Source organism: Dasypus novemcinctus, chromosome 17 (genome assembly GCF_030445035.2).
Source record: "Dasypus novemcinctus isolate mDasNov1 chromosome 17, mDasNov1.1.hap2, whole genome shotgun sequence".
Lineage (NCBI taxonomy): Eukaryota > Metazoa > Chordata > Mammalia > Cingulata > Dasypodidae > Dasypus > Dasypus novemcinctus.
The window spans coordinates 7,098,547-7,111,064 of record NC_080689.1 but is presented as its reverse complement, the minus strand read 5'-3'; the positions used below and the strand labels follow the sequence as shown (position 1 = coordinate 7,111,064).

At 55.6% G+C, this 12,518-nt stretch overlaps 1 protein-coding gene and 1 long non-coding RNA gene across 10 annotated transcripts in view; one reads left to right on the top strand and one right to left on the bottom strand.

Annotated features, from left to right (window-relative positions):
• LOC139436739 (uncharacterized) overlaps window positions 1-11,207 on the top strand; it is a 34,037-nt gene extending 22,830 nt beyond the window's left edge. For 2 of the 3 annotated variants that reach the window (XR_011646071.1, XR_011646074.1), the window contains 3 exons: window positions 946-1,084; window positions 6,655-7,640; window positions 7,782-11,207. This is a non-coding gene — a long non-coding RNA (uncharacterized lncRNA). Of the gene's footprint in view, window positions 1-945; window positions 1,085-2,676; window positions 3,089-6,654; window positions 7,641-7,781 lie in introns of all 3 variants that reach the window. The other variant, XR_011646073.1, reaches the window with a different exon arrangement.
• NPAS2 (neuronal PAS domain protein 2) overlaps window positions 1-12,518 on the bottom strand; it is a 166,107-nt gene that overhangs the window by 20,297 nt on the left and 133,292 nt on the right. For all 7 annotated transcript variants that reach the window (XR_011646070.1, XM_058278198.2, XM_058278199.2 and 4 more), the window contains exons 11-15: window positions 11,592-11,739; window positions 9,069-9,153; window positions 5,461-5,599; window positions 4,150-4,253; window positions 2,349-2,438 (exon numbers count right to left, since the gene is read on the bottom strand). Coding sequence is in view for 6 of the 7 variants with exons in the window: in XM_058278198.2 (XP_058134181.1) it covers window positions 2,349-2,438; window positions 4,150-4,253; window positions 5,461-5,599; window positions 9,069-9,153; window positions 11,592-11,739 (566 nt within the window). In the remaining variant the exon portion in view is untranslated. The remainder of the gene's footprint in view (window positions 1-2,348; window positions 2,439-4,149; window positions 4,254-5,460; window positions 5,600-9,068; window positions 9,154-11,591; window positions 11,740-12,518) is intronic.

Sequence of the window (12,518 nt, the reverse complement as noted above, 5' to 3'; positions counted from 1 at the left end):
TCCCCGCCGGGCTCTGTCCTGGCAGGAAGTGTGGGACAGCATCGCCCCGGGCTGGCCCTCCCTCATCCCTGAGGGCTTGGAGCCCCTGCACCTCCTGTTTGCTGAGGAAAACGAGTTTGCTGGGCTGGGGGCCGCCCCTCTACTTCGTTCACAGCGGCTCCAGCCCATCCCCTCTATCTCCACCCTGAAGGCCCCCGGTCCTGGGGAACCCACTGTCTTTTCAGAGGCTCCCAGAAGCCTCTTTTGTGCCCTTTAATCTGCACGGGAGGGGGCGGGGGAGAAAGGGGACCCCACAAGCCATCCTGGAGGGTGGGATAACTGACTGCAGTTTTTGGAGCAGCAGGGCCACCATAAGAACAAACCACAACAGGAATGGCAGGTGCTGCCACTGGCTGAGACCCCCTGTGCCAGGCACTGACCTGGCAGGCGGACGTGTGAAGCCCCTTGTGCCCCGTCACCCCATCCCACAGACGGAGGCGGCCGCTCAAGGCGGTGCAGCTGGACGGTGACGGGGCCCAAGAGTGAACCAGGTTCTCAGGGCTGGGTCCACAGGCTTTGCCATGCCCCCCGGCCCCCATCGGTGGCTTGGCCATCTGACCTCATCCAAAAGGAAGGATGTGCCGCTGAGCATGAGTTTAAAAGTCCTGGGCCTCGACCGCCTGCCTCACAGAAGGTGATTCAAGCCCCGGCTGGGATTTGGAAAGAATGAGATTGAGGAGGAAAGACAAGCAGCTCTATGAGGCGTTTGGGGAAGGAAAGCACACGGAGTTTCTGTGGTGGGCCCTACGAGGTCAGGACACGGAAAGCCCAGGCGCCACACCTCCCACGGCGCCAGGAGGCAGGGGCTGCTCGCCGTGGGGGCCGGCCAGTCTGCGGGGCCCAGCGGAGCCAGCGCCACGCGGAACAAGTGTCAGACACTTGTAGGATTTTTCTTATTTTTCCAAGGCATTCTAGGACACCCGTCGTTAGCCACTTCTGAGAAAGAAGAGAGATCTACTCTAACGTGGAAACATTTGAGAAACACAGTGAGAAGCAAAAGAAGCTTTTTGGAAAAGCGCCGGTGACCCAGATGACCATTTTCCAGGTGGGGGCTTTTATTCTTCTCCTTCCCTGCACGGGGTGCTACGGGGCAGCACAGGCGAAGGGAGAGGGGGAAAGCTGCAGAGAATCCCGCTGCTGCCCACGGGTGGGCATGGGAAGAGAAGCCGGACTCAGAGGTCTGTTTTACCCAAGCCTGTCCCTAAGGCTATGCTTCTTAGTGAGTCCAGTACCTCGAACAAACCAAGCGCGGTTGCCATTAAGTAAAACGAAGTCGAACAAACGAAACACTGGAATTCCCGAGCTGCTCCCTTACGGCTAATAAACTCGGGCGTTCTTTATTATGCAAGGTGCGGGGTGACGGGAATCCATGAGCCTCTGGATTGAAAAAGTTACTAATTAATACCAAATACGCCTGGGCAGTTAGAAGAGGAAAAGATGATCCTGATTTTTTTGTTGCCTCATGAGGCTGAAGATAGACATTTTAGTTAGTAGCGTTGGGGTGAGTAGCTTTTACATCACTAACCAGGCCTAACTAGCAAGCAGCAAGTGTCAGCGTGTGTCTTCTCTCCACCCACCGCCCACCCAGCTCGGGGGTCGCCTCCTCAGGGAAGCCACCGGGACTTGCCACAGCAGAAGAGTTTCTTAACGATTCAGTGAAAACACACAGCCAGGCATGCGTGTTTACAGGCCTGGGCTCACCTGAGCACTGCGCCCTAAAAGGCGAGGGCGTTTGCAGTCGCCTCCTTGCCCTAAAGCACGAGGGGGTCCGCAGTCACCTCCGCTTCCCTAACACCCGGCTCGTGGGCTGGCCCAGGCAGTAACGCGCCCGAGGCTGCTGCAACAAGGCTTGAATGACTCAGCAAGACGTAGCTTTTAAAAACCCATGTGATATTTATAGCAGCGGAGTCACAGCTTCTAGATCCTTGGAGAGTCTTCCTGTGACATTCGCTCTAACTCAGCCCTTGCCTGAAATATCACGGCCAATCTGGGGTAGTAGAAAGTGAGGAGCGTGGGAAAGTGCCAAGGGAAGAGCAGAGTCCATTAAAATGACTGGAAAGCAGGCCCAGAGAAGAACGTGGGGCTGTATCTGGACAAGACCAGACCCGGGTGGGGGCCTCCGAAGGTGCGGGCTCAACGCGGCCCCCTGAGCCCTGGGGGCACCAAGCGCCCCATCTTGGGCCCAGGTTCGAGGCTCTGGGGGGGGGGTGAGCTACTCAGCAGCACGGAGGCAGCCCCAAGCCCAGGGCGGACGCACACCGTCTGGGAGGCGCCACCAGGCTGTCCCTCTCCCCGCGTCGCGCACTCACCTGCGACATGGGCACGGGCGGGCTGTGCAAAATGGTCTGAGGCAGCAGCTGGGGCGCCAGGTCCCGGGAGGACTGGGAAGGCAGGGGAGCCTGGGGGAGGAGAGGGAGGCGTTAGCCAGCGCTGCCTCAGGGCGACACGGGGGTGGGGGCCCAAGGAGGAGGCCCTTCTGCACTTGCATTTCTGCAAGGCTTCTGGAAGGTTCCGGCATCATCTCTGGGGAAAGGGTGGGGAAGCCTGCTCCCCACACGGGGATGCAGGGAATGGGACTGGGTGCAGGGGGCCTGAGCGGGCCCCAGGGTGGCTCGGGACCTGCGATTCCTTCCTCAGCAGTGTGTTGTGCAGAGCAGCGGCCACCTGCCCCAGCCTGACCGCTCCCTCCAGGCCCCTCCCTCCTCGACTCCTTCCCCGGCTGAGTGATGGCTTGTGGGCGCAAGGGCTGGACACCAGAAATGAAATCCTCCGCTTCACGGGCTATTTTGTTTTTAAAAGAAAAGCAAAAGGAATCATCTGAATTTACCACACAACTTTCAGCAGTCCCTAGGGGACACTGAAAACCAGCCAAGATGGACAGTGTCAGCCTGGACGACAGCAGAGGAAATGACAAAAGGGGCCCTCTGCTCTGAGTGCGAAATCCCAGCAGAGGGCTGGCGCTCCCTGCCCCACGGGGAGGGGACAGCAGCCTTCGGGAAGAACGACAGCTTCCAAGAGCACGCAGAGGTGGCTGACTCATGGAAAATTGGTAACCCAAGCTATTCCTTTTTCCGTTCTTAAAATTTGCTTTATTTTCTTTTTAATTTGTAACCCAAGCTTTCGGAGCATGGTGTACCTAACTTTAATAACGAGGGCACGCGGGGAAGTGGCACGGTGACTCCCATCCCCAAAAGGCCAGCAAGGGGCAGGTATAACGTATTTGGCCACCATCTGAATGTAGCCCCTAAAATTCTTCTACGCTCCTACCATCTAAAAGAGGAGGTCGGGTTGCGTGCCTCCCCTTGACGATGGCTGGACCGGTGACTGCTGACCGCCAAGCACGGCCAAGAGGGACCCCGAGGCTGGCCCCCAGGGGGCAGCGCGGCCTCGGCCCAGCGCCCGTAGAAAGCATGCGCCTGACGGGGCCCCCGGGGACCCAGGCACTCGGCTGAGAGAGGCCGAGGCCCTGAGAGGCTGCTGTAAATGCGTCCTCTGTGCATGACGTCGCCATCTGGGACGTGGCTGCCCCCCCCCCAGCCGCTCCAGCCACCACCACCAGCGAGGCCTCAGGATCTCGGGGCGGAGAGGGTACGTCCCCTACTGCACCCTTTCTGAATTCCCGACCCAGAGAACCGCGACCGTGACTGGAAGACGGTTTTGTGTCACTAGGTTTGGGCTGTTTGTTACGTAGCAGTCGATGACCAGAACGCCGTGTGCCGAGGACTCTGCACGCGGCCATGAACTTTCTCAGAGGCCTGTCCCTGAAGGTTTGGAGAGGGCTGGCACATACGAGGGACACTGCCTGATACAGGAGGGGTGCGTTATCGTCTACACCGCGCTTCTCGGATATTTTCACTGGAGTACTTGGGAGGGGAGGATCCTACCCGTGGACTCCCGGGGTACCTGGGGGTGAGGGAGGCCCCAGATGTGAAGTTGTGAGTTTTTTATGAAAATCATTTAAATTTTGTACTCTATGGAGATGGATATATATCCATGTTAGTCTGGGTATAAAATCATTGAAAATTACATTCCAGTGCTCCCACCCCACACTCGATCTCTAAGTGACACTGCTGTCACGTGGCCTGTCCTCGGTCGGGCTGACCCACGTACCGGCATTGTGGTTGCCTGGCCGAGCCCGGGCGACTCTCGGGGCAGGGCGGTCGACCTCGGCAAAGGCGTGGAGCTGGCCTCTGCCGTCAGCTTGCTCGGGGTGGCTGCAAGAAAGAACCGACTCAGCCCCGGCCACACACTGAGCCGCTTTCTAGCCTCCAGCCCCGAGGTCCCGCAGAGGGCACGACCACCCCGGCCGCCCCGTGATGAGGGACATCGCCGCGAGGGGAAGGGCCACAGTGAGGCCCAGCATCTCGGCCAGCCCCCAGCCACTCTGGGGGTGGGGGAGACGAGGAAGGGTCCCCAGCTGCACGTCCTCTACCGGGCTCAACCCCCGCCCTCATCAAACAGGAGCTGCTAGCTGGTTGGCCCTGCATCTGTGCTTCGTCCTGATCTGCACTGTGCCTTAACCTGCTCCGAGCCCTGATCTACGCTGCGCCTTGATCTGCTCTGAGTCTTGATCTCTGGGTCCGGATCTGTGCTGTGTCCTGATCTGCTCTGGGCCTTGATCTGCTCTGAGTCTTAATCTATCTGGGCCTTGATCTGCTCTGAGCCTTGATCTATCTGCACCTTGATCTATCTGAGCCTTGATCTGCTCTGGGCCTTGATCTGCTCTGGGCCTTGATCTGCTCTGAGTCTTGATCTGTTCTGAGCCCTGATCTATCTGCACCTTGTTCTTTCTGGGCCTTGATCTGCTCTCAGCCCTGATCTATCTGCACCTTGTTCTATCTGGGCCTTGATCTGCTCTGAGCCCTGATCAGCGCTGCACCTTGATCTGCTCTGGGCCTTGATCTGCTCCGGGCCTTGATCTGCTCCGGCCTTGATCTGCTCCGGGCCTTGGTCTGCTCCGAGCCCTGATCTGCTCTGAGCCCTGATCTATCTGCACGTTGTTCTATCTGGGCCTTGATCTGCTCTAAGCCTTGATCTACTCTCAGCCCTGATCTATCTGCACCTTGTTCTATCTGGGCCTTGATCTGCTCTCAGCCCTGATCAGCCCTGCACCTTGATCTGCTCCGGGCCTTGATCTGCTCCGGGCCTTGATCTGCTCCGGGCCTTGATCCACTCTGAGCCCTGATCTGCTCTTTGCCTTGACCTGCTCTGCCCCTTCACCTGCTCTGAGTCTTCCTCTCTGTGCCCTGATCTGCTGAGCCTTTGCTTCATGAGCGTGTGGAGACACTAACGTGGTGAGGCGACCTGAAGGCAGGACACTGGGGGTGGTGGCTGATGCCACCTACGAGCCTGGGGGAGATGCTGCCCCCGGGAGCCAGCAGGGTGCCCTGGACCCACACCCCCCCCGATGGTGACACTCACAGGTGGGTTCTGACATGGCCGTGTGCGAGGACTTGTGGGAACTTCTCGAGGACGCGGATGGCGAGTGACTGGTGCTGAGGCCTGAGGCCCCCATGTCCAGGGCGTTGAAGCGTGGAGGGTCCAGGCTTGAGCCCTTGTCCTGGAACATGGGCAGAAAGTCCACACGTCAGCCTCAAGATGATGCGCGCGAATCACCCAATGCAGAGGAAGATTGTGAGGGTGTAAGAGAAACACTGCCGCTGTTTGGAGAGAATTCCAAACACATTTGGGTGTTTAATATGTGTGTGTATAAGAGAGGGAGAGAAGGTAACAGAGGGAGGTGCCTCTTTGAGGGGCTTGTAGCCTAGAAGCAGTATTTATCACACTTGTCCATGTTACATTATGATTTTTCAGATTTTCATGACTGAATTTGCATTTTATTTTTTTCCTTAAAATTATCACCTCACCATTCAGGATCTTGGCTCTCCCAGAAGAGGGGAAGGTTCTAGAGAAGGTTGTTTGGCACTGCATTGTTGTTGTTTTTTTAAACATTTTTTATTTCTCTCCCACCACCCCGTTGTCTGCTCTGTGTCCATTCGCTGTGTGATCTGTGTCCGCTAGCTCTCTGTGTGTGCAGTGCCACACCTGGGCAGGATGCACTTTCTTTGCATAGGGTGGCTCTCCTTACGGGTTGCACTCCTTGCGCATGGGGCTCCCCTACGCAGGGGACACCCCTGCGTGGCAGGGCACTTCTTGCACACATCAGCACTGTGCATGGGCCAGCTCACCACACAGGCCAGGAGGCCCTGGGTTTGAACCCTGGACCTCCCGTGTGGTAGACAGACGCTCTAGCCATTGAGCCAAATCCACTTCCCTGCACTGCATTGTTAACGCGTGTCCTGAAGCCAGTTCTGCGGGCAGCCAGGGCGCTCTCCCCGCTGCTCTCCGCTTTGGCGCCCCTGCCACCTCAGGGCGCAGCAGTGGAGGTGGGGAAGGCAGCAGCGCTGCCTGTCTCGTGACCCTGGCTCCTCTCTGGCCCGGGCTCCTAGGATGCTTCAGCCTCAAAGAGGGTGTGAGGGGTCAACACTGAGGGAGCATCTTCTCACTCTCCATGGCTTAGGTGCTCCAGGTGCATGAGAACAAGGGCCATGGTCATTTTTAGGCCAAAGGAATGAGCAGGTATTCGGGGTTACTATCCTGTGCATGTTCTTCTAGCAGAAGGACGGCGACGCTCGAGCAGCTGACAGGCTGACCTGTGTCCCGGGCCTGGGAATTCAGTCCTGTGGGCGGCGTCTCTGTGGCCACCCTGTCTCGCGGGTCACAGTTCCAGCAAAGGTGAGCACCACGCGTGCACGCGAGCAGGGCCGAAATGACTGATGCGGGACCTACAGGCCTTTGTACAGAACAGCATTCCCACACGCGCCAGGATTTATTATGGTAAATGCCAAGTTCTGAGACTCTCTGCCTCAAACCCCAAGTCTCCCCCACATCAGTGCCACTCCGCGTGGGGGCCACAGATTGGGGCTGCTTGGGAAGCATGTGTCCCCGTCCCCGGAGGATAAGCACCAAGGCGAGAGCGAACCTGTAGAATCGTCATCGCTATCTATGACGTCGAGCATAGGATTTTGCATTTTACGAAAGTATCAGTCGGTGAAATTTTAATAAGAGAACAAACTTGATCATTACAATGGAGACTCTGGAAAGCCGTGTCCTCGAGCCTTTGCTCTGAAAGGGGCCCTCTACGCTGGCATCCTGAGTGTGAACATTTATGAGTGTGAACACAGAGCATTTTTAGGAGCAGCCGTTCCTTTGGGCCCAGGATTCCCAAAGGAGGATCAATGGGGAATTTGCAATATGAAGAGAAACATTAGGCGTGTCGGTCGGCGCCAATGCAGGGTGTGTCTAACAGCTGCCTATGAACAGCTTAATTCCATTCTCTGACATGAGGCGTGATGTATGATGTGTCAGCGCCGGGGAAGAAACACTTGCACAAACAGCGGCTGGTGATGAATCACCACATAGGCTCCCCCGTGGGTCACGTCAGCAGGGCAGGCTCTGCAAAGACACTCAGCTGCTCCCTGGTCGTGGACGGTGGTTTCTCTTCTTCCCAGCTCAGCCCTGCATGGAGCAGAGAGGCCCGCGTCTGATCACAGAAAAGCCACACAGCCTCTGGCCAAAGGCCCCAGAATCTTGGTCACCAGGTACCTTGGAACTTGACCTGGGCTTCGTCTAGTCTAAGGGGCCCTTACATCTCAACATATCTGAAATTGGGATGTGTCTTACAAGTGGTAAGAAGTTGTTCTTCCATGGATTAATCGGTAGCATTTTTTCTTTCTTCGCAGGATATGAAATCACGGTGGATCTCAGACTCTGTGGTGTCTTATCCTCCTGCTTTATGGCTTTTTCTTCCAACATCGGTGTGTGCTTGGAGGACGACCTTGGGGAACAGGGTTCTCCCCTATTTGCAGAAGGTCCCTGTGGGGGGCGGAACTCGCTCGTGGTCTCCATCTGTGTTCCGTGGGTGTGAACCCATCGTGGACAAGGTCTCTTCAAGATGTGACTCCAGTTAAGCCGAGGCACCACGGGATCGGCCTCAGTTTCATCCCGATTCCTGGAGTTGTATGAGCAGAGTGAGAACCAAACGGAGAGAGAAGCCACCGGGGGGGGGCAGCCGGAGCCGGAAGTCAAGGAACCCGGAAGGGAGAGGAGGAGCCGCTGCCACGTGCCTCGCCACGGATGGAAGAGCCGAGAGCCCCGAGCCCGCCGGCCAGCCAGAAGATTCTGACCCAGGAGGCAGCGAGCCTTCCGGCCTCCAAAGCCGTGAGCCAGTCAGCTCCCGTGGCTGAAGCCAAGCCATTGCGTGGTGTCTGTTGTAGCAGCCAGGACACCGAGACAGCCCCCACGGTTCCTGTGCACTGTCTGACAAACGAGGAGCCGGGAGGGAGGAAGCCTGGGAGCTCAAGATGGTGGGGGGGGGGGCGAACACGGGCTCCGTGAGGGGCAAGAAACGCTTTTCATAGCAGATCCACCTGCCGTGGAGCGGGCTCCTACATGGCCGCCAGCCAAGGCCCCGGGCTCAGGACGACAAAGCGCCCGTGAACCCGCAAGCCTGTGAGTGCCCCCGCCGCGCCATGTCTGGTCCTGGAGGCAGCGCCACAGCCGGCACAGGCCGCGGGAAGGGCAGGGCAGGGGCGCTCAGCTCGTTCCACGCCTCCCTGGCCCGAAGGAGCAACCACCCGCATTCAGGAGCCTTCTTGTCTGCGGGGGGAACGCCAGCGGCCATCGAGCCCTTCCCCGGCCCACCGCGCTTTCAGTCAGAGGCTGCTTCTGACCAGGCCTGGGAACCTTTGGCTCTCCTTGGGTTAAAAAGCGAGCCCCTCGGTGCCCTTCGGGTCCCTGTGTGAAGAAGGCCTCTTAGGAACGCTGTGAGGGGCAAATAAGCAAATGCCCCCAAACCACCTTGAACAGCACGGGGAGCACGGCCTACACTCAATAAACATAAAAGGTTCTGTTTTCATCGTCGCTACGTTCCTCATCACCACGCGTGGAAGATTCTAGGGTGCCCAGACCCCGCCCTCAGCCCGGGAGCACCCGGGCCCTAGGGGCCGCGCTGGCAGGGAGCCACATACCTTCAGTGCCGGGGCACGGCCGGTCTCAGGCGGCGGGTCCTGCAAGGCCAGCTCCTGCCTCCGCTCCACGCGGACGTCCGCGTAACTGGAGGGAAATCAAGGGAGCACAGCTGGAGGCAGGGCACCCCCAAACGCCAGCCTGCCAGATACCCAAAGATGCCTGATGTGACACCCGCTCCCAGCTCGCGAGCCCAAACAGGGAGCGGGTGGAAGGGGTGCCTTTCGCACGTTGCGTGTCCGCCTTGCCTGGGGCAGTTGTTGCTGTCACGTTTGCAATGTCTTCCTTTCTAGGCGGTTTTGATTCCTTTCTCCTTATCTTTTTTTTTTTCCCTCTGCACATAATTGCCTTTAAAAGCCTATTTTTTTCATCTACAGGATAAGTCTCTAAATAACTAGAAGCTGTTCATAAAACCTGCTCAACCTGGACTGTGGGGTGCTTACCACTTCGTAATTACATTTCTCAGTTTTCTCCCAAGCAAACCTAGAACTAGCCAGGCCCAGGTCCCGGGTTCCCTGTGGCGCCCTTGGAACCGCCCGGTGCCAAGCAGCCCGGTGGCGGCTGAGCCCAGCTCCCGCTCGCCTCGGCTGTGGCGACACAGCAGGGTCGGGGTCTCGGCGTGTGCCGTGGACCCTCGGGCCTCCGGAGCGCTCGTTCCCTTCACTCTCCCGCTCAGCTCACTGTTTGCTCCTGGGTTTCTGAGACTTGGGAGGAGGAGGGCGGGGAGCCCAGGCGAGGGACGGTTGTTCCTATCGTCCAGCCTTTCCTCGGGAAGGCGGCCCCGGCAAAGGCCCAGGCCGGGGGGCGCTGGCGGACTAGCCGTGGATGCGGAGGCCACTGGCTGCTCAAGTGCCCGGAGCTGCGCTGGGACTTCAAGGTCCAACCCCCGAAGGCGGCATGAAACGTGGGCTGACCCGGGGTAACTGGTGGAGAAAAAGCAGCATTTCTCATCTAGAATAGCAGCCTCGTCGGGGTGTGTGTGCGTGTAACGCACATTCGTAGAACGTGGACTTTCCTTTCTCACGCCCCTCAAACACTCTTCTCTAGACTAGTTTAAAATGATTAATGTTCTCAAAATTCCCGGAGTCAACGAACAAAAATCACAAACAGAAAAGAACGACATTTCTCCATTCCCTTTGGGAAGCGCGGCCCTCCAGGGGACGCTCACGTAGGAGGCTGCGACTGACGCGCCGCCTCCACTGAGTCCCTGCTCCCCGGAACGTGGGGGCCCCAGAGGCCACCAGGAACCCCCTTCCGCAGGCAGCCTGGCTGCTTTCCAGATGCTGACTCAGGTGCCAGCGGCGCTTTCGTAAGCACTAAAAATAAAGTGAGTAAAATAGCCTTACTTACTAAACTTACTAAAAGAGTAAGGAAAATAAAGTCAATGTCATTTAAAAGGAAGCTAGAGGATAATCCAGGGACTGTGCAACACAGTGGTTTCGGTGGTGGATGAAGATTGCAGTTAATAATATAAACCTAAGAATGTCCCTCTTTTACCAAATGTTAAGAATATGGTGATACATGGGAAAATTACAACTAATGTAACTTACTGATGATAATTAACAGTACTATTGTAATATTTTTGCAGCAGTGGCAAAGAAGAAATTATAGCATTTCTAAGGGACACCAAAAGGGGAGGCAGAAGGGGGATGTGGGAGTTTTCCTTTTGGACTAATGAAAGCCTTCTAAAATTGACTGATGACAATTGATGACAGCACAACTCTGATGAAAACGAGAGCCACTGAGCGTACACTTTGAATAGATTGTACAAGGCATGGGCTGTATAACAGGGATGTCAATGGTGGAAGATGAACTGTGGTTAATAGGACAAACAGAAGAAAGCTTTTTCATGAACTATAACAAATATATAATACTAATTCAGGGTGCTAATAATCAAAGGAGTTGGGGAAAAATATACCAAGTGTAAGATATGGGCTATAGCTAGTCATAATGAAGGAGGAAGCTCTTTCATTGTTTGTAACAAATATTTCACAACAATACAGGTGTTGGTGATGGGGGATGTACTGGAGTCTGGAAGCATGTTTGTTTTGTAAGTTCACAACTTTTACTACACATTTATTGTTCACGTATGTTCAGTGTGAATGATACACTTCAATAAAAATTTTTAATTAAAAAATAAAGGGGAGTATGTGTTTGAGTTATTTAGAGGCCACGTTTTAATTTTCTTCTCAAGACAGTATCAAGGGAAGGCTGGGGGATGGGTCTGGAGGAGGGGAAAAATATGTAAGTAGGTCAGTGAAGCAGTAATTTACTAAGGGAGAGCCTGGCAGCCTGAGAGCTTTCACGAGGCTTTCAGAGGGCCTAATTTAAAACTCAGAAGGCTTCTCGGCCCGGGAGGAGGGCGCCGGGCGAGCGGGGCTCTGGTAATGACTCTGCTAAGTGGAGAAGAGTTCAGGCCCAGCTGAAGAACTCAAGTCTGAGCTCGAGCCTCAGAAGCTGCTTCAGTCCTCAGGGCTGCACACGCCCCCCGCCAGCAGCGCCGCCCCCCTGGCCACCCGCCGTACCTGACGACCGAGTGCGTGCACACGATGAACTCTGGCTTGGAGTTCCACTGGTGGTAGGTGATGTAGTAGTGAGTCTGCAACCAGATCCACTGCTGGCCTTTGGTCAGAAACCGGTAGCAGCATGACTTCCCCTTGCCAAACTGCATCACTGTAGTAGAAAATGTATTTGCATATAGCATGTGTTAATACGGACATGATCTTCTCCAAAAGTTACTGTTAAAATACACGGGAAAAAAGAGGAGAATAACAAACACTGGTTATTTCCTCCGTTTCACGGTATTTTAAGTGCGTATCATTCTAATGGTAAACGCGAATAAATTCTTTAACAAGAGGACTGTCATCAGGATACTTTACCAAATGCTCAGAAACATCAAAAGAGAATCCTCAAGTCTGGGAAGAAATGCTAACATATTTTCAAAGTAGCAATTTAATTAGAAGGAGGCCCAGCTTTTTCTGGGGCTCCTCTTTCTGCTGCAGGTGGAATGTTTTTGGAGCACAGGAAAGAGTTCCTAGACACTAGAAGAATTGGGCTGAAAATAGAACTGACAGCCAGCAACCTTTGGACTAATTCTGAGGCTGTCAGCCAGCACTTAAACTTAGTGTCCACAGTTCTAAAATAAAGAGAGGCTGCTCCAGATGCCGTCCATCCCCGCCATCCCACTGCTCTCAGGGCTGCATGGGGCCACCTGCAAAGCCATCTGCCGGGGACTTTCTCTGGGCATGTTCAGGATGGAATGGAAGCTGGTGAGATTCGTTAGCCCGGGCAGGGCAGGACTTTGGGTCCAAGGAAGTAGAAAAATGATGAGTCTCTTTCCACAGTGCCTGGAATTTAGCACCTCTTTTTGCAAACAGTCAAGAGAAATCATAGGAGACTAAACAGACAAAAGGCCTTGGAGGATGTACTTTCTGCAGAGAACAAGCGTGGGC